Here is a 25,539-nt window from a genome sequence, read left to right as displayed (position 1 = left end):
GGACATAATGTACAATCAGTTCAGCTCCTTCTGCTCTATAACATGCTGCTTGCAGATAGGACACAATGTACAATGTGCTCAGCTCCTCCTGGTCTATAACATGCTGCTTGCAGATAGGACACAATGTACAATGTGCTCAGCTCCTCCTGCTCTATAACATGCTGCTTGCAGATAGGACACAATGTACAATGTGCTCAGCTCCTCCTGCTCTATAACATGCTGCTTGCAGATAGGACACAATGTACAATCAGTTCAGCTCCTTCTGCTCTATAACATGCTGCTTGCAGATAGGACACAATGTACAATGTGCTCAGCTCCTCCTGGTCTATAACATGCTACCTGCCACCTTACACTTAATTATCAATGAGTCCGGTTCCCTTTAAGTACTGGCTACATCTTTTCAGCAATATTCCAATATTTTTACCAAACATTTAAAACTCTTTAGAAACGACACATCATGCAACTATCTTGCCCACTTTCTTTGCGGCAATGCATCACATGTAATGTCAGATAGACCACCTAGCCGTTATCACAGAGGCAAATTAAGCTGTCTGACCCTAAACTGCATGAAATCTTGTAACAGTATTGCAGGAGATAAATCTTCAAAGATGACACATTGCCTATGAGTTTCTTATAGGTCCCCAGGGCAATGAGGGATTAGGATTAAGGTCAGATCATAATCTCCAACCCCCGAGATCTACTACAAAAAGATTTAGAGTAAAATCTTCCAGACACTGAAAGATGCAGAACAGAAATACATCTTAAGAAAATGCTGCTGTTTATCTGCAAATAGGATTGTGCCCGGTATTAAATACTGTGCAGTAAGTATGGACTTTCTATGAAAGGCTGCAATATGCTAATGGATTGGCAGATTGGTGTTCATCTGTGTGTGAATGCACATATACAGAGAAGCGGCGGATATGATGGATACTCTACCACTTGTGTTGTAATTCCATTTTATATACTAGAACAGAACATACCACCACCTGTTCACTGACCGATCTGTTTCCCTGAACATCCCCATCTATCCTCCATCCAAATATATCTTTTTACCAATTCTTTGAATCTTTTTTAATAGGCAAGACAATTCCCAAACACTACACTAAATGTCCTATTAATGTATGTTTTTTTTTTAATTTTGGGGGAGATGTATCTTTTCAATTGCACTTTTTTATTTTTCCTTTTTACATTATTTCACTTTTTGCACCTTTTTTTTTGCTACTTTTTGAAAAAAAAGTTAAAAAAAAACAAAACACACAGGCACAAATTGCAAGTATAAGACACATGTGGACCTTTATCTTTTTCTTCAATATTATATGATACATTTTCTAAAACTGTATCCATGATGGCGACCCTTTTAATGTAAAAATGGGATAATGATTGACCCTGCTACTACTAAAGTGCCCGGTACTACTAAAGTGCTGCTACTACTAAAGCTGGGGTGTAAATGAGGTTATAAAGATATCCATTAGAAATAGAAATACAATGGGGAACTCTATTTCCTCAATCCTTCAATCTCTTCCCATAACAAGGGGTGACCCAAAATAGAACTGTGCCTTAGGGATAGCTTTCTTTTTCAATATAATTGTGTATAGGAGCCTATGAAACTTTCTGGAATAATAGGAAGGGCTCATAGCTACATCAAGTTTCTAGACAATTTATACATTATAAAGGTGAGGCAGGTATTAAGTACCGTCTCTTTTTCAGATCAACAAATCCAAAAGACTGATAAGGGAGGGGGACACAAATACAAATACACAAGAACACCTACAAAGGGAGAGACACTAGGACCTACTGGCATTTAGATCACTTCTGACTCACATTCTCTTCTCCAAAATCCATCTCACTTTTCCCAAGTTTTATCAAACCATGCAAACTGTGGATTTCCTGTATCCTGGCTAGCAGATCCGGATGGGAAGGGGGAGATGCTCTTTTCCAACAGCCTTGCGGCTGTGAGGATGTGATTTTGGTAGCCCCTTTTCCCAGAGAGGTTGAGAGGAGACAATTAGTAGGTAGAATGGGGTGAAAGCGGGACATCTATTTCAGTGGAGAAGAACCCCTACCCTCCTGCCAATAGGGTTGTATCCGGGGACAGGTCCAGAATATATGCTGAAGGGAGCCGCCTACTAGACCACAGCGCCAACATACAGCTGGCGCTTCTGGAAACAGCCAGTGTATGAGGGAGGGTGTATGGTACCAGCGAAGCATCAGCTTATACTGGATTTCCTCATATGTAGTTTTGGATGCCCTTCACCAAATCAGATGCCATGTCTCCCAGGGTACGGGTTCTCCTATTATCTGTTCCCACTTTTCCATGTATAAGTGCGAAGTCGTGTGTCCAGGTCAGGATGTAATAGTCCCATGTAGATGTCAGATATAAGAGCTGTGGATGGCCATCTTACGTATATATGTTCAAACAAAGTGGGCTTAGAGACTTCCTCTGAGTTGTTCAATGACAAATTCTCGCGTAGTGAAAGTCAGAGGAGTTCGGGGGGGTGTACTTTTCTTGTAGGGAACCAAATGGGAGTATTTTCCTGTATTGATAGTCCACTATGTCTGCTAATCGAAACAATAAGGATAGCTACATTTATAAGCTACCATATAGTTTCCAGATTATATAGTCAAACAGTGCACAAATATAATTACTCAATAAAATATTTATATCCATTAAACTTCAGTCTTATTTGCAAAGGTTCAGGCACCAGCTCACAGGCTATCACACCCAGTAATATGACCCGTACCTTATTCATGGATGTACATGTATCCAATAGCTGTTTGAATAAATTCAGAAAAAAAATATGTCCATAGAGAAAAACCTACAGACAGCTTTATACAAAGTGGGGTATCATAGGAAAGGGGCATAACACACTATCCCAGCCACATAAGGGAGCTCTGTATAATGTTCTTGCATGTAGCCGGTTCCTTTTATGGGGACCACTGTCATAAAAGGATGGGAACCAGTCTGTTTGGTTGGATTCATGTATTTTATTGTCTTCAGCTTGGGCTAAACACTGTGATGAGAGAACCCAGGAGAGTCCCAACGCGGGCCAAACCCAAACAGGAAAACCATGTTTGGACCAGAACAGCACTGGTACTGATCGGGAGTAAAAGCCATTGACAAAATCAAAATCACAGCAGCGTGTGGGCGCCGCCATCCTGATGTCACCAGGGAGCGGCGCGCATGTGTTGCCGGTGGCTTTTAAACTGATAACACCCATGAACGCAGGTCTTATTGGAGGGGGTTGGATCAAACCCGAACTTGAATTTCTGACTGAAGTTCGGGTTCCGGTCCACTGAACACTACTAAACACAAATGATGTATTTTTCTATTGATGCCAGAAACAAATCCACAGAAAACACATGGATCGGTTTTATTCTGGTATTTCACTACTTAATAAATAAAAAAAATGGCAGAATATATGGAAATAAGGCCTATGAGGCCCTCACAAATAACCCTCCAGTTTATAACCTTTATAGAGGAAAAATATAACCTTTATATCCCCAAAATCACACTGAATAGTCAAATTAAAGCAAGGGGCAGCTGTTGTCCATATGAACCAATCACAGTATAGCTTTCATTTTTCAAAAGCAGGAAGTGAAACTAAAGCTTTGCTGTGATTGGTTCCTATCGTCCCCTGTATTTTCCCATGTAATTGTTTAGTGCAGCTCAAAGTCATTATAATTTATGGACAGTGACACCAAAACTAATCAACACAAGTCTACGTCCGCTCTGTATGATGTCTGTCTAAAAGATTGTACGTGAAAAGCTCATAGTTATGAATTATGCAAGTTTCCAAATGCAAACATGTCTTCTGTGAATAAAAGTTAAATCTCTTCTTGTCTGTTAAGGAGGATATGGACGAGGTGACGACTGGAGACAATCATCTGTCTAACTGTATGTTCCTGTGAGCCCACTATAATGTCAGACTTGACAATGCAGCTACAATCGCTGTAATATTCAATTTTATGTCACATCCATGGTTTGTAAACTGTGACAGCCCCTGGGGATTGCCTCAAGGAGAGAGTCACCCCCAAATTTCAGTCATACAAGCCGTGATACACGTTGGCCAAGATTTCTTATTTAAATCATATAATGTAGACAGACTAGAGATGGGAGACTGCAAAGCGATGGGAAAAGTAAGTAGAAGAAAGCATAGAGGTAGAAAATGCTGAAGAGCATCGCAAGACCGTATTCACTGCCAACAGTACCCAGAAATGTTGCCTACTGAGAGGAGGACCTGTTCTTAGCAGCAAAATTGTAAAATAATAGGTGGTGCAAGCTACCAGGGCCAGGCACACAGGTTCTCCAAAATATGTACAAGGAAAAAAGCAGCACTCCAGCACAGGTAGGTATAATATGGTGTCTTTATTCCATAGTGATAAGTGGTGACGTTTCGGCTCGGTATGAGCCTTTCTAAAGCAATGGTCCAGAATTGCTTCAGAAAGACTCATAGGGGGTCATTTACTAAGGGCCCGTTTCGCGTTTTCCCGACGTGTTACCCGAATATTTCCGATTTGCGCCGATTGTACCTGAATTGCCCCGGGTTTTTGGCGCACGCGATCGTATTGTGGCGCATTGGCGCCGGCATGCGCGCGACGAAAATCGGGGGGCGTGGCCGAACGAAAACCTGACGTATTCGGAAAAACCGCCGCATTTAAAAACCGAAAAAGTGTCGCTTACTTTCACCTGGTCCGAGGTGGTGCATTCCGGCGCGATGAGATGACTTTCAGCGCAGCAGCGCCACCTGGTGGACGGCGGAGGAACTACCTTCTTAAATCCCGGCCGGACCCGAATCCAGAGCAGAGAACGCGCCGCTGGATCGCGAATGGACCGGGTAAGTAAATTTGCCCCATAATGTCGAAATGTCGCCAATTATCACTATGAAATAAAAACACCACCTTTTCGCCTTATACCTACCTGTGTTGGAGTGATAGATAGATAGATAGCTATTTCTCCCAGATGATGTTTCATATACAATTCTTTAATTCTTTACACCATCTGGGAGTTCTGCCTGATTTTGTTTATATAGATAGATAGATATTATTCTTCTTGATTTATAGATGTTCTATAGATATTCTGTAACTACCTACCTCGCACCACCAGATAACCCAATATACCAGATTTTGCCCATGCAATAACCTAGATAGATGGATATATTCCTTTCATTATTCCTTATACCACCCAAATAATGTTGCATATTGTGTAAAATTGTGTCAAATATTGAATTAAGGAAGGATCCAAGGTACTCCAAGGTACAGTCAAAATCACGCCCACAGTGTACCAGGTAATTATCTAACCTCCCACCTCCTACCATGTAAGTTCTATATCTTCCATACAATAATATGCAGAGAGCAACTGAACAAAACACAAAAAAAATCTTTGCTCTGTCATTATGATTTCTATTTTTAAACACATATACATCTCTTATTAAAAAAGACTCCTCCCCGAACAGTAGGTAGGAGTGAGAGGTCAAGGTATTTTCTATGTAAAATATGTAGATTCAAGATACAAACAGTATTACTGTATATACTCGAGTATAAACCGAGGCCCCTAATTTTACCACAAAAACCTGGTAAAACCTACATTTTTTACTCGAGTATAAGCCGAGTTTGGGTTTTCAGCATATTTTTTTGTGCTGAAAAACTAGGCTTATACTCGAGTACATAATAATAAATACAATGGGGCAGATTTACTTACCCAGTCCCGTTGTGATCCCGCGGTGTGTTGTCCAACGAGGAATCGGGCCCAGCGCGATTCACTGACATTGTGCGTCCAAGTTCCTTCCTGTGTCGCTGCTGTGCCGAGGTCCGCCGGAATTCACCTTCTTCTTCCTGGTGCATGTAAGTGCTTGATCTTGCGACACAAAACCTTTTTTAAATTCTGTTGTTTTTCCGAATCCGTCGGGTTGTCCGGATGCCACGCCCCCAATTTCTGTCGCATGCAAGCCGTCGCCACAATCCGATCACGTGCCCCAAAATCCCGGGGTTATTCGGCGCAAAATGGAAATATTCGGGAAACCCGACAAAAGTGCGGTACTTGGACCCTTAGTAAATGAGCCCCAATGTATTCACAAAATAACTCAATTATATATTTTATAGAAAACAAGGCTATTTACGCCCATCTGTTTGTGTACGGAACATTTTACATTTTAGCTAAAATTTTCTACATTAACTTCTAAAAATATAAGAGAACACAACGACCCACATTTATTTAAGTGTTTGCTCCAATTTTCTGTCTGACTTTGCGCTGAAAAGAATGTGCAAACTGCTTGTACATGTATTTATGTAGTGTCTGCACCAGTATTGTGTCCCGGCTGCACCGCGCCCAGCACAACACAAAATTCTGCACCTAACGGGAGGTTCTGGCACAGAGTCGGATCGTGCACCACATTTATTACTGCAACTCGTCAGAATTGTGTCACACACTCCATGATAAAGGTGCACCAAAAAAAGATGGTGTACACTTTCCTAACAGTGCAAGCTGCACCAGATTAATGAAGACCGGGCGCTATTTTTTATTAGTCTGTTTCGCCCTGCACACAGTGCTGCACATAGTACAGACAGCGCTAGTTTGGAGTAATTTAGCCCAATCTGTTGTGTATGTATCTTATCAGCATTATACAATAATGGGGTAAGGCTGTGCTGCATGGACTATGATTTTTTACTGCCCTCTTGTAAGGAGATAGAATAAATTATATCTCACACACATAAAATGTTATGTAACTGTAGAGGCTTTATGACATTGATTTGGGGGATCGATATCTGTTGTGACCGTACAAAAAGTGCAGCCTGAGTTGTGTGGAGTAGAAGATAGATAGATAGATAGATAGATAGATAGATAGATAGATAGATAGATAGATAGATAGATAGATAGATAGATAGCTAGAAGACAGAATGAAGGATACAATGTTCTACTATAATATACGGTAATACAGTGACATCTATCCTGGCTATATACGGCTAAGTTCACACTATGGTTCAAACCTCCATTCTTTACCTCTGTTAAAAAAAAGGCTAAAGAAAGGAGGTTTAACGTTAGTCAGCTAAAAATCCAATGTAAGTTTTATGTCATCTGTTATGGTCAGTTAGGCAGAGATCTGTTATCAATGAGCTTTTTTCTCAAATGGAGGAAAAGAACTGCAGCCACAATCATTTCTTCTGTCCAAACAAATGGATAACAGATCCCTGTCTAAAAGGAGCATAACAGATGGCATAAAATTTACAGTGAAGTCAATGGGATTTTTAAATGATACATTAAACTTATATCTATCTATTTATTAGATCAGCAGATCCTGCCAGAGGGTGCACACACCAGTATGTTAGTGGTGCTTGGTTTACAATCCTTCATCCTGGTGGTCGATGTTCACACTACGGTCAGGATTTCAGTTATAAAAAGATAACGGAAGGTATATAAACGGTTATACCACTGAACACAAGGGATGACAGTATCCAATATAGTAAGAGACACTTTACTTTCAATACAATGATCTATAGCTTCTATATCTGTACATCTATCCCTCGAATCTAATCTAATCTATCCCTCATATATGTCATCTATAGAGGTCTCACTTCTACATACCTATCTTTCTCTCTATACTTCACATTTAGATTATACATCTATAATCTATCTATTTTTCTATCTATATATTATCCACTACTGTCTATTCCTTCATCTTAGGCTCATTTCACACTACTGGTTCTTCCCTGTGTTCCTTACCTCAGTTAAAAAAAGTTAAGAAAGGAGGTTTAACATATCATTTAAAAATCCCATTGACCTCCATGTAAATTTTGTGTCTTTTGTTATGTTCTGTTTAGGCAAGGATCTGTTTTTTTTTTTTGGAGAAAAAATGACGGAGGCTTCAGTACTTTTTCCGCACAGATGACGGATGCATTCTAAACTGACCATAGCGGATGATATAATATTTACATTGATGTCCATGGAATTTTTAACTGATACGGTCAACCTCCATTCTTCACTTTTTTAACAGAGGGAAGGAACGGTGGTGTAAATTTATTTAGGGAAGTATCCGTTATACAAGCATTTTTTGGACAGGAAAAATTACGGAGGCTGCAGTACTTTTCTTCCATTTGCAAAAAAAACGCATAATGGATACCCTCCAAACTGACCATAACGGATGACATAACATTTACATTGATGTCAATGGGATTTTTAATTAATAAGTTAAATTTCCAAAAAACTTCCGTTCTTTAGTTTTCAAATGGAGTTAAGGAGTGAAAGAAACCTAAAAGATTAGTTCTACTTCCGTAGAATCTGAATGTTAGTGCGAACTTAGCCTTATACAGTGTATGGACAGTGAATACCCGGTGACTAGTGGTGACACAGGACTTATACTGCATATCCCTCATACAATCAGCTAATGAACCAGGATTGAAGGAAGATTTACAGACGTCCATCAATCTATGTCTGTATGTGAATAAATGTATCAACAACATATATCAATCCACTTCTATTCATCTGTCTCTATTTATTTCATATCTATCTCTCAGTCTATTTTATTCTAGCTTTCTATGTGATCATATCTGATATCACTTTATTCATATGGTAAATATAGTATCTGATAGTCTGATATTTATTTATCTATCTAATTTTCTTCTTTCCATGTATCTAGTGCCAGCTAATATCTATCTTTCAACTATCTATATCTGCCTCTCATGTCTATTTACCCATCCATCTAATATATATACATATATATATATATATATGTATCCATCTAAAATATATATATATATATAATCTCCTATCTATCCCTCTATGTATCCATCAATCTAATATTCATTTCATTAATATCTCCATGGCTATTTTTGTATATGTCTATCTATCCATCCATCAATCCATCTAATATTTTTCTCATCTATCTCTCATCTGTATAGTCTATCTAATATTTACATCATATATATCTACTTTATCTATCTATCTTATATTTATCTCATGTCTATCCAATAATCAATCCAATCATCTAATAAGTATCTCATATCCATCTGTCTAATATGTAGTATCTATCTATCTTATATCTGTCTATATATGCCCATTTATCTATGTAATACCCATCTTTTCTGGTGTTCACATATGCATTATCTATGTGTGTAATGGATGTGTAAGTAATATTATGTGAAGATGATGCCCACCTGTGTGTATATACATACAATCTGCTCCCTGCTCAATGTTAATCTCTTTGTCTGTGCAGTATCATCCAATACCCATCTTTAATAATGAAGCAAATGCACACCCTGAGTGGTGGAGTCCCTGGTGGAGGAAAGACTCATAATATATCCATGAATTGTACGGGAGGAGGATTTATGTGGCTGCCCAGTGCCCGCCTGCCAGTCAGTGATGGATCTCCCAGGGTCTAGAGGGCACTGCCCATGTGTAATATGCAGGAGCATCATCCAGAGCACATGGAGAGGAGGCAGAGACTGTGGACAAAGCTCCTTCTACTAATCACTAAACACACTGCTGCCTGATCCATGTCACATCTTATATACATACTCCAAGCAGCATATCACACACAGTCACCAGCACAGGGCACTATATGGACAGGACACATGAGATTCTCAGACTAGAGGGCAGTAGCAAAAAATATCACTTATATGGTAAAGCCAGACAGATATGTATGTGATAAAGAGAGGCTGGGAAATGCTAGAGAGCAGCAGCCCTGTATATATACACACGTGAGTGTATGGAAATAGAGACAGACAACATATCAGACACACAGATGGGTGGATTGGAGATAGATGAAATACATGGATATAAGATAAATAGATAGATAGATAGATAGATAGATAGATAGATAGATAGATAGATAGATAGATAATTTATGATATACATATGTATATATACACCATAGAGAGATTAGATAGATATGATCTCGATATCGATATGATTGAGATACAAATATATAATAAACATAAATATAAATGTAGATATGGAATGCATAGATAAACAGATGAATAGATAGTAGATGTATATGAAATACATATGTGTATATATATATGATAAATAGAGTATATAGAATATTTACTGTATAAATAAAGTAATAATACTAAACAATTAGAAAACAGATGAGATGTGGATATCAATCGACGTCTTTTAATAGATAGATTCATAGATCTTTACAATTATACACAATGTACAGGAGACAGAGACTGAATGTAGTAGTTTCAATAGATACAAAGAGAAAAGAAACATTTCTGTGACTGATATTTGCTCAGGATCAGGGGTTTGATCCTCTGTATTCTCTAATAATAGCGAAAACAAACCATAAGATAAATAAGAGGCATCTACAAAATAGAGAACAACAGAAATATTAATGAATAGAGAAGGTAATGGCTGCACTATTGATTACAGCAAGGGATAGATCGATTAATGGGCTAACTAACTATTCCACATATGAAGAGATAATAATTAGGTAAATTAGAAAATGACTGATACTTAAGACAAACACCAGCCAGTAAGAAGAGAGGAGAGTTCTATCTATATCTGTATCTATCTATCTCTCTGGATGTTGTATATGTGGCTTCCTATAGAGACTAAGTCTAGCTATGACATACACAGTATAATATAGGAATATATTCTGGCTGGATGTACTGTCTATACTCCATATATCTTTGGTAGCTGCGAGTCTGTAGAACTGAACACATTACCAAATTAATGCTGATACGAAGGTCCTTTGAAATAATTACTCATAAATAATAGATAAATAGATAGATAAAATACTTTATATATCATCTATCTACAGTATCGATCTATAAATCTATGTTATATCTATCTATTATTATTCAAAATAAAATTTTAAAAGCGTCATACAATACAAAATATCAATGTGTATGCACAGAGTAATATAGAGAAAATATTCATAGGTATCTACCCACATTGAGATAGTATTATATAACGTGTATTTTAAATTTAATAAAATCTGTGTATCAAAAGCATAGTTTTGCTGTAGTTCCAATACAGCAAGAAATACATAACATAAGTGTGTGTGTGTATATAGAGATATATATATATATATATATATATATATATATATATATATATATATATATATATATATATTGTATGCATTACTGTGTACAAGTGAGTGTTTATGATATATGGCAAGAAACCTGCCTTGTGTTTGTGTTTATATAAATATATTTATCATACATTAAATATATTTACAATTAATTATAGTTATATATAGTTTTCATTTTATTTTATTATTTTTTTGTAAAAATCAAATTACAAGGCTAATGGTATAGACACATGGACCAGGGTGCAGAGGGAGAAGGCAAGGAAGATCAAATTCTCTGTGTGATATATGGCAGCAGCTCCCTGCACTTCACCCCCGGGTTAATATCCACGGAAATAGGAGAGAATATGATGTCAGGACTCCAGAAACTCATTTCCACTTTACAGATAAAAAGATCAACATTTGTCACCGAGTTTTCACTGAAAAAAAGCAAAGGACAACCTAAACTCATACAAATTACTAATCCCTGCTCATTACCACTACCAGGGGGGCACTGGTTAATGAGTGGTTAAATAAGACAGCTCTAACCAGAGTGAGGTCCAAAGTGACAATTCACAGTATATCAACCTGATGTCAAGAAAATAGGTCATGAAGAAAAGATTTTTATAATATAAGTAACAATATAAGTATTATTACTTGTATTATTGTTATTATTATTTTATAATTTTGTAATACTTCCTGCAATGAGTGTTTTATGAATGGTTATAAATAAGCGACTTCCCTCCTGTACTCAATTTTTACATTTACAGAAGTCTATTATTTGTTTTGCAGGGATTTTATTTTCTTTTTGTATTTCTTAACTTGTTATTATATAGTATTATTATTATTATTATTATTATTAGACATTATGTAGTTATTTCTACCTATCGTTATTTACGGCTTTAATTTCTCGATTTCCTCTTTTATTTGTTTTTAAGTTGTTTCTGAACTTTTAATTATGTAATCATCAGGATTGTCCCCCTTTCCGCATTATTTATGTATAGTATTCTAGATTTTGTCCTTTTATTTTTAATTATTTGTTTGATATAATTATAGTTTATATATTCAATGTCTTGTTATTTACATTACAGGTTTGTATCAAGTGGAGCAGGAAGGAAGACGGAATGCAAAAAACAATGAGTATATATGTCAACATATGACTCTCATCTACACCCAGGTCCCCAATTTTGTCATCTCATTACAATAAAGTTTTTCTACAAAATTTGTATTTTCTAAAAACAGATTGATACAAACATAAATGTTGTGTTAACATTTCCACTAGAGATTTTACATTGTGCCTGTCCTGTATGTTTCCGATACTTTCCAAATTTATGTGAAACTAGAAAAATATATAGAAAGCTGATATATGTATATGTATCGATTTTATATCTTTCTAATTATCCTTTTACCTATCTCATATCTATTTATCTAAAAATAACCGTGATCGTTTCACATTTGGAAGGTCCACAAGATATGAAAACCAAAAACGTTACACTCTAAAAAAGTAAAAATAGGAGATATTTATATCAACTCAATCAACAATATTTCAGCTTAATCCGTATGTATGTCTACCTATCTAATATATGACTTTCCAGCCATCAATCCATAATCATCTTTCTAGAGGGGTTCAGTCCAATCCATTTAAATACAAATGTGCAATGTATATAAACGACAACTATGACTGTGTAAAGGATGATGAGAGTTGTAATCCAGGAAGTAAAAGACTCTGATGTTTACTTTTACTACAGTCACTGTTACAGAAAATAAATGACAAAACCCCAGATAACTCTAGGACTGAGATGTAATTCTGTAGATGGTCCCATAAAGCATCCTTAATCCTAAATGATGCTCCTATTACTCCAGTTACTGTGAGGATACAAACAGGCAGAATTCAATTACACCAACGAGTTCTGCTCTGAAGGACAAAAGACATTATTGTCAACACCTCCACTTAACCCTCTTCAGAAAACCCTGTGAAGACCATTCAATCCCTGACCTCACTCAATAAATCCCATGCCCACTGTCACTGCTAGTGCACACCAGACAGGACCATCCTATACTATATATACCAGGCAGGACCATCCTATAGTGTGTATACCAGGCAGGACCATCCTATACTATACATACCAGGCAGGACCATTCTATAGTGTGTATACCAGGCAGGACCATCCTATACTTTACATACCAGGCAGGACCATTCTATAGTGTGTATACCAGGCAGGACCATCCTATAGTGTGTATACCAGGCAGGACCATCCTATAGTATGTATACCAGACATGTCCATCCTATAGTATGTATACCAGACAGGACCATCATATAGTGTGTATAGCAGACAGGACCATCCTATAGAGTGTATAGCAGACACAACCATCCTATAGTATGTATAGCAGACAGGGCCATTCTATAGTGTGTATACCAGACAGGACCATCCTATAGTGTGTATAGCAGACAGGACCATCCTATAGACTGTATAGCAGACAGGACCATCCTATAGTATGTATAGCAGACAGGACCATCCTATAGACCAGTGATGGCCAACCTATGACACGCGTGTCAGTGCTGACACGCATAGCCATTTTCAGTGACACGCGGCCGCTGGAGAGTTAAGTTTCATCCTCGGCTCCTACACGGCCAGGTGCAGTAGCCTGGAGGCTGAGAGATTGTCCAGCACATTGTAATAAATAGATGATGTGGAAAATCCCCATATACTACCATACTATAGTATGGCAGTACATGGTAGGATCAATCACACAACCTAGGATTAAAGTACCCTAGAAGTTAAATAATAATACATATTTGCTATATAAACTATAAATATCACAAAATTCTGTTTTTTTGTTAAGGTGACACACCACCCGAGTTATGCTCGGTGTTTTGACAAATTTTGACACACCAAGCTCAAAAGGTTGCCCATCACTGCGACTGTATAGCAGACACGACCATCCTATAGTGTGTATAGCAGACAGGATCATTCTATAGTGTGTATAGCAGACAGGACCATCGTATAGAGTGTATAGCAGACACGACCATCCTATAGTATGTATAGCAGACAGGACCATTCTATAGTGTGTATAGCAGACAGGACCATCCTATAGTGTGTATAGCAGACAGGACCATTCTATAGTGTGTACATCAGGCAGGAGCATCCTATAGTGTGTATACCCGACAGGACCATCCTATAGAGTGTATAGCAGACACGACCATCATATAGTGTGTATAGCAGACACGTCCATCCTACAGTGTATATAACAGTGTAAAGTGTGCAAGCCAGACAAGACCATCTTCTGTATACCAGGCAGGAGCATCCTATAGTGTGCTTTTCAGGCAGGACTTTCCTATAGTGTGCACCATACAGGACCATCATATATTGTGTATATCAGGTAGGAGCATCATATAGTATGTATACTAGGCAGGACCATCCTATAGTGTGTATATCAGGCAGGACCATCTTATAGTGTGTATACCAGACAGAAGCATCCTAAAGAGTATATATAAGACACGACCATCCTGCAGTGTGTATACCAAACAGGACCATCATATACTGTGGCATCAGACAGGAGCATCCTATAGTATGTATACTAGGCATGACCAAACTATAGTATGTATACCAGTCAGGACCATCCTATACTGTGGATATCAGGCAGGAGCTTCATATAGTGTGTATACCAGGCAGGTCCATCCCATGTGGCAAATCCATCATATAGTATGTATACCAAGCACGACTATGCTATAGTCTAAGGAAATTTCCATCCTATCAAAAGTTTATTGATGTTCTACGTCTTATTGCATAAATGTAAACTTTATACTGCATGTAATACTGAAATAGGAGCCTCCTATATGGGTTATATGCAATCTTCAACTCTATCAGTATTATATAATATGGTTTACATGGAAATCTATACACTAGGTTATATTTGAAAATAGAAATTGATAAAGACAATTCTTCGCCATCGGTGAAATCCTATGTTATTATTTTATAAAGAAACTTTCATTCCCTCAGTAATGCTGCAGTCTGTCTTTCTGCAAAGTTACAATTGGACAGTATATAATATAATACAATATATAGATTATATCAAATAATTTCTATTTCATCAATTCAATGCTGTATTCTAAGGATTTTTACAGAAATTTCTAAATAATCATTAAAACATTATATGATTTTTTTTTTTATTTAATCGGCATGAAGTAATATTCTGAGAAAGAGAAGACACTTCTATCCCGTCAGTATATATTGGGTAGGTAATGTGCACATTACTTAAAACCATTAACAATCTATATTCTCATACATATCTGCATAGAAACTTCTATTTACTAAGTATTTTGCAGTATAGAGGGCAACATAAAAAGTTAAATTACAAAAGTACATAATGTGTGTACAGAAACAGCCATGCCATCAGTATTATGCAATATTCTATGGATCTGTAATATTACATATTCGTTGGGTTTAGATTAGTGGTTGGGTTCTATAGAAACGTTTAATAAATCATTAATATCCTATATTCTATAACTTGGGTCGCTAGAATTTTCTATATTTTGTGGATTGTAAAAAACATTAATTCCATCAAAAATATACTATATCATATTGGTTACCTTCCAAGTTCCACCCCATCAATAACCTCCTATATTCCATATAGAAAGTTCCAACTCACCAAAATTATCAACATTTTGTAGGTTATATAGAAACATCCATTCCATCAATAATATTCTATTTTACACAGAGAAAGTTCCATGTCTTTAGAATTGTATGGGTTTTATAAAAAACGTACATGCATTGTATCAATAATATCCAACACTCCATATAGAAAGTTCCATGTCATCAGAATTATCAGAATTTTGTAGGTTATACTAAGATCCATTCCACCAAAAATATTCTACATTGCACATAGAAAGTTCTGTCTTTAGATTTATCAACATCTCCTATTATAAAAGCATTGAATATTCCAACAATATCCTATATTCTATTGTTTAGGCAGAAAGTTCCATACCATCTGCACAATCCTATATTCTATGGGATATAGAAGAATTATTCCTAACAATATTACCCAGATTTGTGTGATTATATAGAATATACATTTCTTTCTATGGATTACCCAGGAACAGCCTACAGTGGAAGGGCATTATAGATATTTTGTCCTATATCCTGCAGCTATTCTGCTGTGGGATGGAGCTGCAGAGCAGGGAGGATGCAGCAGGTGAGGGGTGATCCTCAAGAAAGTTTGCAGTAAACTTTTTTTTTTTAAGGGGGGATAGGACAAGGGGGTTATGATCCCTATGAGATGCATGGGGATATGTGATGTCTTCATGACCTCCAGTACCCCCTGACCCCTGCCCTATGTCATCTACATCATGGAGGAAGGAATCTGCAGGCTGCAGATCCCATCGTGCTGTAGATCCCACTCCCTGCAGCATCCCAGCCTCCATCCTGCCAGGATTCTTTATTATTAAATCAATGGATGAGGAATAAAATGCCTTACGTTGCATTGGCAGCCCGAGGATTTCTGGAAGCCCCTTGACAGATGCATCTGTGGCCAGCGCCGCGGAGCTCTGCATCATTTTATGGAGAAGACGTGGCCGGAGAAATTCTCCGATGAGATGAAGAAGGAAGAAAGGTGATCAGACCATGAGACGGGAGGAGGACTAGGGGGCTGCCGGGGGGCAGAGCATGGGTGCAGCTGACAGGTGCTCGGGAGGGAGCAGTGGGCCAGGCCGGGGTCTCCTCCTCCTGCTGTCCCGGGGCAGGCTCTGGGCTCCGGGCTCGGGGATGCTGCAGCACTTCCAGCCTGAGTGCCGCTTACACCCTTACAGCCTGTTTGATTCATTCACACTGCAGGAGCTGCCGTGACGTCACCGCCCGCCGGGTCCCCACGCCCCGTAGCCAATAAGACACAGGAGGGCGTGTCCTGCCGGTCCCCAAGTATCTACCAGTTAAAGGCGTGGTTATCGCTAGCAGCAGGCGTGGCCAATTTCTACCCACACCCCCACGGGAGCAGGAGGCTCCGCTCCTCCATGCGCTGCACATCTGCTCTGCAGTCCTAGTGCTCAGCCAGGGGCACAGCAGGGGAAGGGTTACTCACGGGCACATCCGATTTTAAATGGGACTTCTTTTGTCATCGCCCTTTATTAGGATAGGTCATGAGTTCAATTCATATTTCCAAGGGTTCTGGTAACCCCGATGTCCAGTCCATTAGTCACATAACCTGTTACCGGAACAAAAGTCCATTAAACTTCAATACCTAGCACGGCCACTGCTAAATATATGGCGTCAGGGGCCTTACTAGGGTCATACAAGATCCGGGGCACAAAATTTTCTATAGCAGCAACTCCTCTACAGAAACCCCCTCCTGGTGGTGGTGGTGGGGGGGACCTAGCCTCTCTGCTGCCTGAGATCCCCCCCCCCAGGTCAAATAATGTGCCATTTTCAGTAGCCTTTGGGCTAAAATTCCCCCTTTCTTGCAGATGCCGCCTTTTCTGTAGCATTACAGCCTTGCAGCGCTGGGGTCCTGGGTTCATGTCCCAGGGTCAACATCTGCAAAGAGTTTGTATGTTCTCTCCGTGTTTGCATGGGTTTCCTCTGGGTCCTCCGGTTTCCTCTCACACACCAAAACATACTGGTAGGTTGATTAGATTGTGAGACAGGGGCCGATTTGGAAAGCTCTGTGCAGCGCTGCGTCATCTGTGTGTGTGCTATATAAATAGAGGAATTTTTATTATTATTATTATTATTATTATTATTATTCTGTAGCCCCCTCCTGATACTGCTTTGTCTGTCTTTAGTGTTCACAGCAGAGCCCCCCCTTAATGAAATGCCCACAGAGAGCCCCCCTTAAAGGAAAAGTCTAGGGCAAAGCCCTTAAAAAAAAAAAAAAAAAAAAGACAACTCTATACTTACCTCCTACTTCTTCTCCCTGCGGCTCCATCATCCTCTCTTCCTGCATTCACGTTGCGTGGCGTCATAAAGTGTGTGCGCGGGCAGGGAAGAAGACAGAGCCCAAGGAGAAGAAGCCAGAGGTATGTATAGGATTTTTTAAAAAAAAGTTTACATTCTTTGGCCATGGGCAGAGACCACCCCACTATATGGCCCCACTAATCCACCCTCACTGTGACTCCCAGTTAAAAACGCTTCACACCAGTAATGACCTATACCAGTGATGGCGAACCTTTTAGAGCCTGAGTGCCCAAACTTCCACCAAAAGCCACTTATATATTGCAAATTGCCAGCGCAGCAATTTAAGAAGTATTGTATTTTTCCTTGTTCATTGACAACTTTCAATCTTTCAGCCTCCCAAGGACACAAAAGCAGTTGAAACAAGGAAGGCAAATTCATCTATCATTGTAGGAAGATTCCGCAGGCAGATTCTTTGAGTCCTGTCTGGTGAACTTCATTCTGGGGTGATGGCCTGGGTGCCCACAGAAAGGGCTCAGAGTGCCGCCTCTGGCACCAGTGCCATAGGTTCGCCACCACTGACCTATACTAATTTTGCCATAATGCCTGCAATAACCCACACCCCAGTAATAGCCTCACACTAATTATGCCCCCAGGCCAGTAATATATTGTAACCCTAGTAATGCCCCCAAGCCAGTAACAACCCCATACCAGTAATGCCCCACACAAGTTCTGACCCCACACCAGTAATACCCTAACATTCATTGAGGCACATGCATCAAACTTTTGACTTGACTTTTCCTACATTCTTGTGCATTTTCATGGCGCATGTGCTCATTTCTCACTTTTTTGCATCTAAGACTCCCCTCAAAGTTCACCATTTTCTAAGATGAGCAGTAGAAAAAGCCCCCCAGGCTCATTTACATACAATCTTTTATCCTGTTGGTAGATGTTCTTTAAATAACAAAAATCTGACTGGCCAAGGTAAAGAGATTCAATCACCCTAGGGGGGGTTTAAATAAAAGTTACCCCATTTCCCTAGAATGCATATAGAAATAAAATCATGACCATGTTGGGTATCGCCAAAAGACCTGATCCATGACAATACAAAATTAATTAGCCCATGATATGAAAGTATAAATTTCAAAGTTGACACTTTTTCTCCATTTTTCCGCCCATAAAATTTGATTGTCATAGGCGACAACTTAACAAAACTATAGAGCTATATCTCTGTGATCACAGTAAGGCAAAGACTAAAGGGGGAGGAGTCATCTGGACCGTAAAGTGAAAACTACCCATTTCTCTGGAAATTGTGTTCTAGTTCCCCAGTACATGGCACAGTCAGTAGAATCTATTTGGATTTTTTACATTTTGACAGTAAAATTATAATTTAGCCCTAAAATGTATAGATTCATGCAGGATAAATGAGAAAACACAGCTCAGATTTTGATGTGCAGTTTTTGACGAGTTAAGCAATATTCCACATGTGAATGTAAAGTACTTTAGGGGCCACAGCAGAGCGCATATTAGTTATGTCAATATGCATTTGAAAGGTTACTAAGGTACCAGAACAATGACCCCCCCCCCCAACCCAACAAATGATCCTATTTTGAGAACTACCACACTCAGAGCATTTATGATATGGATGCTTTTTACCACCACAAATGTTTTATAGAACGTATAAGCATTGGATCATACACATAAAAATCTTTTTCCAGAAAACTTTGCATATAACGAGCCATGCACCTGTGTGACATCACGTGACCAGGGATATATAATGAGCCATGCACCTGTGTGACATCACATGACGAGGGATATAACGAGCCGTGCACCTGTGTGACATCACATGACGAGGGATATAACGAGCCGTGCACCTGTGTGACATCACATGATGAGGGATATAACGAGCCGTGCACCTGTGTGACATCACGTGACAAGGGATATATAACGAGCCATACACCTGTGTGACATCACGTGACCAGGGACCAGTGTTTATCCACAGAAAGCAAACAATAAAGCTTCCTATAGAATGACAGCAAGCAGAGATTTAGAAAAATTTGATGAATTGATACAGAAAGTATATTAAAAAATTGTATAAGTTTTCCTTACACAAACCATTCCAATTATTTGCTGAAACTGGACAACCCCTTAAATGCTTTATACTTGAATGCTGATAATTAACAACACTTGGGCTGAATGCGACCTGATACCAGAATACAAAGAAAGTTCAAGTGACGGAACACTAGACTGTAGCAGCTTTAAACGGGTTGTACCAAGTTAGCAAGTTGTCCCCTACCCCAGGACATGGGTTAACAAGGTGATTGGTGGGTCCAACTGCTTGTATCCTGTCCGATTAAAAGAACATGACCCACAGCAATCCAGAGAACAGGGTCTCATTCTCACTAATAGGTGGCGCCCAATTAACAGTACGGGAGTGTGTGATATCGCAGAGACAGTGGCGTAACAAAGACAGACAGAGCCCCCTATTAGGCTACTGCATGGGGCCCTCCTTCCCACTTGCAAAATATACATATTAGTATACTCACACATGCGGATATACACATCCATACAGTGCCATATGCAACATACTCACATACAGTGTATACAGACATCATATACACATCACAGATCCTGCATATATACATCACAGTGCAGTACAATATAGATATAATGGTGCACATCCTCCATTCTTTATTGTGTCAAGTCGGATGACGGGGCCCCTGACACTGCGGGCCCCATAGTGGCTGCTATCGCTGTAGTTGCACCCCTGCACAGAGAAAAACATATGCATGTGAGTGCGGGAGATAGCGGAGCGCTGTGCACGCTAGTCCTGCCACTCCACCCATTAGTGAGAACCAAACCCCCGTCCTACAGATTGCTGGGGATCCCAAACAATATAGAAAATAAATCAGGGACCAACCACACTGAAGAGCAGAAGTCTTATCAGGCCTGGTCATTAAGAGGTTAAACAATTGTAATGGTTTTTAAATCATATTACGGTATATATAATTCATATAGGTGCCTTGATTTTTGTGAGATGACTTCTAGTTTTCATTGATGCCATTTTGGGGCAAGTAAATATATACAGAAAGGCCCAGTTCCAACTTGCGTTCAGCAGGTTCCGAAAAAATAGTGCAGCAGCCCACGTCTATCTCTCCACTATTATAAAGGAAGGGATTTTTCCTTTCCATGGTTTCCACTGAATCCCTAGGATTCGTGTGAACAGAGTCTTATGTGTGTCTCCTCTATTTTGAGAGGTTTCCTGAATGTCGCTCACACCTTGCAGTTTGGGGATCTCTGATATAGAGCATCTGCTTCAGTATTCTCACAATCTTTCACTTCAGTTTCTGAGCTCTGCTATATGTCTTGTAAGGCTTAACTAGGAATCAAGAATTGTGGAGATGATCTGGGGTTTATTTTCAAATAATATCGTATTGATCAGATGATTTCTTGTATCCATTTCATTCTTGATCATAGTACGACCTCCCGATGCACAGTACTGATCTCCAGCCAGGACGCAGGACAAGTCCTCATCAATCTCCTATCTTGGTAGGTGGACACGTTACCAGAGGAATGACAGGAAAGAATTAGAACAAGATTAGAAAATAAGGATTTGTTTTTTGTTCAATGCAAGAACAGGACGGCACTCGCTTACCACGACCCACAATCTTTATTTAGCGTTCAATGGACAGACGTGTGAGGACGCCGAGGTCCAACAGGTAACAGGCTGTTTCGCGCTCGTAGCGCTTTGTCCAACCTCTGTGTCATGTTCAGGGCCCAGGTCCTTAAAAAAAGTGCACCGGATTATAATGCGCACCATCAATAAATGCCTGCTTAAACATCTAGGTTCATATATAAGGCACACCGGAGTATAAGGCGCACCTGATTATAAGGATGGATGACCAGCAGGTGGCAGACCTGTGCACAGTTGAAGACAGCTGTTGTCTGTAAGTACGGTTCATAATTTAATTTCTGAGAAAATCAAAGGATTTTTCTGTGCGCCTTATAGTCCGAAAAATACGGTACAATAAACACCTACTCCTTCACCACTAAAAACAAATGTAAAAACACAGTGTAATGCAGAGAAATGTATTCTTTCCTTTTTTCACAGAGATACGGCTGGACTAATGCTCCCATTGCTTTTATCATCCATTTTCCCTCTCTCTGTCGGTCTGCCCCCTTTGGATTATTCTTTACATGCATGATCCCTGCAAATTTTAAAGATTGTGCATTACCACCATGATCTTTAATCATATGCTGGATCAATCTGGGGGACCCATTTAAAGACGTTGCAATGTTCATGGAACCTTGTAAACAAATAGCGTATATAGAAACGTTTTCATGGACAGTGGATTAAATACACAATGGGGCACATTTACTTACCCGGTCCAGTTGCGATCTCCAACGAGGATTCGGGTCTTCCGGCGATCCACTAAGGTCGTGCGCCCGATGTCCACCGGGTATCACTGCTGCGCCGAGGTCCGCCGGAGTTCACCATTCCTGGTGCATGTAAGTGTGTGTCAAGCGACCCCCATTTTTTGTTGTATGCAAGCCGGCGCCAATGCAACACAATTCGATCGCGTGCACCAAAAATCTGGGGTAATTCAGCGCAAAACGGAAAAATTCGGAAAACCCAGCGGAAAAACGTGATTCGGACCCTTAGAAAATGTACCCCATGGAATGAGGATCTGCAATTTATGAAGTTGTGGACCTTATGTGTAATACCACCAATTTGTATCAGATTACCTGTCCACATCCGGCTGCAAAAATTGCAGTGTCCACATTTAAAATGACACTGAGGGATGCATGCATTTATCCATGTCCCAGTAGGTGTACTGAAACGGCTGATGACTAAGATATTCCTGAGTGTTTTACTTCTTCTAAATGCAATAATTGGTTTCTGTTCCATCAACTCCATTAAATGGGGGTCCTGTGTGAGGATACCCCAATTTCTATTTATTGCTGAACAAATTTCTGCTTCAAAAGGTATTATATCCAAAGGAGAAGGCAAAACGATTTTGTTTATTTTTTATATTTTTCCTACTCCTCGTCCCCCCCTGCCCAGGGCTTCTTCTCTTAAGAGATAGCAAGCTCTCTTGGCTGCTTTTGCGACAATACCTTTTGGATACCCTCTTTCCTCTAGTCTCTCCGTTTAGCTTGATCCAGAAAAGTGGAGTCGTCACTGTTTAATCTGCGTAGCCTAAGAAATGGACTATATGGAACCCCTGTTTTGGTATGTTCAGGGTGAAAACTTTTGAAGTGCAACAGGGTATTGGAGGAAGTTGGTTTTCTAAAGCATTCTGTTTTTAGGGTGGTGCCTTCAACTGTGATTAAAAAAAAAAAAAAATCAAGAGATTCAAATTTTTTGTCCCCAATGTTTGCTGTGAAGAACATGTTGTATTCGTTGGTTTCATTCAAGAAGACAACGAATTCCATGAACTCCTTTTTTGTTCCCCTCCACACAATGAACACATCGTCCATATATCTGAGGTATGAGTGTATGTACCTTACAAATGGGTTTGTTGTAGAGTATACATGTTGTTCTTCTAAAGCTGCTAGAAATAGATATGCCAAAGCGCAGGCAACAGGGGTCCCCATGGCAGTTACATTTTTTTGAACAAACCACTTGTTGTTGAAAACAAAGGCATTATGTACCAATATAAACTCCAAGGATTCACAAATAAAATCTATCATTGGTTTATCTTTGTTGGAATCCTCTGAAGGACTTGAACCCGTAATTTTTGCGCAATTTTCATATACAGGCTTTCGACGTCAATTGACGCCAAGTGGAAGCCTTCTTGCCATCCAATATCCTGTAATGCCAGGAGAAAGGCATTGGTGTCCTTAATATAGGATGTTATGTCCTTCAAAAGGGGGCATAATAGCCAGTCAAAACATTTAGAAAGGGGTTCTGTCAAGAAGTCCTTTGCCTGCCACTATTGGCATTGTTTTTTGGATTTGGATTTGTTTTTTCCCTTTATTCAATCAATCAATTTGTTACTGGTAATCAATCAATTTGTTTCTGGTAATCAATCAATTTGTTTCTGGTAATCAATCAATTTGTTTCTGGTTTTGCCTCAAATTGGGCATTTAAGAGCCGGTGCCTAGGGCATGCAGTTGTACAGAGGAGATTCTCAGGAGCAGAATTTTATGTGTTCTTTGAAAACACATCCATTTTTGACCTGTTTTAATTAAGTTAAATTGGTAAAATCAGTTGAAAATGGATCCATTTTTCATAAAGCATGCGTTGTTTAATGAAGTGATTAAAACCGGCCCAAAAACGGGTTCAAAACGCCATGTGTACCACCGGCCTAATACTGACTAGGAGGGAGACAGAAAAAAAATACGATAATGAAAGGAGGCGGTGGAGAAAGACTATAACACTATGGGAGAAATTCATTAAAATTCCATGCAGGTGCTCCAAGGCCCTTATCTAGGGTGCAATATCCGCCAAATCGGACCAGGTCTGATTTGGTGGGGAATTCTTTGGGGGAGACTATAGTGAATGTGGTGGGCCGGATTCCAAAGTGGCGTGTTGGTCAGAAAAGCAGAGAAACTGGCAGGGATGGGAAGATTTATGTGCCTCCTCTGCTAGATAAGTCTCATAGATTGCAAGCTCTTGGGAACAGGCTCATTCCTATTGTTCCATGTGACCATGTTATTTCTCTATAATGTCTTATTTTGTTTGTATAATGAAGCCCTGATCTGTAAGGTGCTGCGGAGTATGATGGCTCTTCATTTTTATATTCAATATAGTTTATTTAAGAAGTAATGAAGTTCACATATATAAATACGAAAGGTTAGAACCAGCAAATGTAACAGATCAATATCAGTATTGGTCACACAGGACCTGAACAAAGTAATTGAGAAGTGTCCGTCTGGTAAGGTGGATACACCATGTTTCAAGGTTTGTGGACAAAGTCAGCTTGAGGCATTAGAGTCCCAGGAAGATACAATCAGTGCATGAACAGATATATGAATATTACTATTACATAGTTGAAAAGGAAAGAGCAAAAAACATTGGATTTATGCGAACAAATATGGCTCTTCATTTTTATGATGAGGTGAATGAATAGTGATGATGATGAGTTCACACAATGAATTATTTTAGACACTGTAAATGCACTCAATGAATGGCAACACTTTCTATTCTTCTATATTGAATCCTACAAGTTATAGTTATATGTTTCTATCATAACATAGTCCAGACTATAATCACTGTAAGAAAATATGTACAGGGAAGTCAATGTTTTGCACTGGCCTAGAATGAAATCCGTATACTGCAGATGAAATCCGATTGCCCCTCCAGCTCTTAATAGAGTTGATTAGCAGCCGCTCGGTTATCCCTATGTATCCACAGCAGGGCAGGAGCCGGATTACCCAGGATAACTTGTTCCATAATACCATCCAATTGGTTACATGAGGATTTAACAGATGGGCTCCTGTGCGAGTGCAAACATTGGATCCCCCAGTACCCAGATTATCATGGGCCAGAGATATGACTAGTATAGACAGCTGGCACAGAGACATAAGGGGCTTCACACAAACAGGACAGATTGTAGCAGCAAGAAAGATGGATCCCCTCCTTAGAGGAACGCGTGTGTCACACGAGGCGGACGCATTGTCACGGGGATATTGTTATAGAA

At 39.4% G+C, this 25,539-nt stretch overlaps 1 protein-coding gene across 1 annotated transcript in view; it reads right to left on the bottom strand.

Moving 5' to 3' along the window:
• LHX4 (LIM homeobox 4) overlaps nucleotides 1–16,821 on the bottom strand; it is a 35,522-nt gene extending 18,701 nt beyond the window's left edge. The window contains exon 1 of the mRNA XM_072126754.1: nucleotides 16,485–16,821. Coding sequence (XP_071982855.1) covers nucleotides 16,485–16,563 — 79 coding nt within the window. The 5' untranslated portion in view covers nucleotides 16,564–16,821. The remainder of the gene's footprint in view (nucleotides 1–16,484) is intronic.
• Nucleotides 16,822–25,539: the final 8,718 nt, after the last annotated feature.

Source organism: Engystomops pustulosus, chromosome 10 (assembly GCF_040894005.1).
Source record: "Engystomops pustulosus chromosome 10, aEngPut4.maternal, whole genome shotgun sequence".
Taxonomy (NCBI): Eukaryota; Metazoa; Chordata; class Amphibia; order Anura; family Leptodactylidae; genus Engystomops; species Engystomops pustulosus.
Note: the sequence above shows the minus strand (reverse complement) of the source record. Positions and strands in the feature narration are given on the sequence as shown.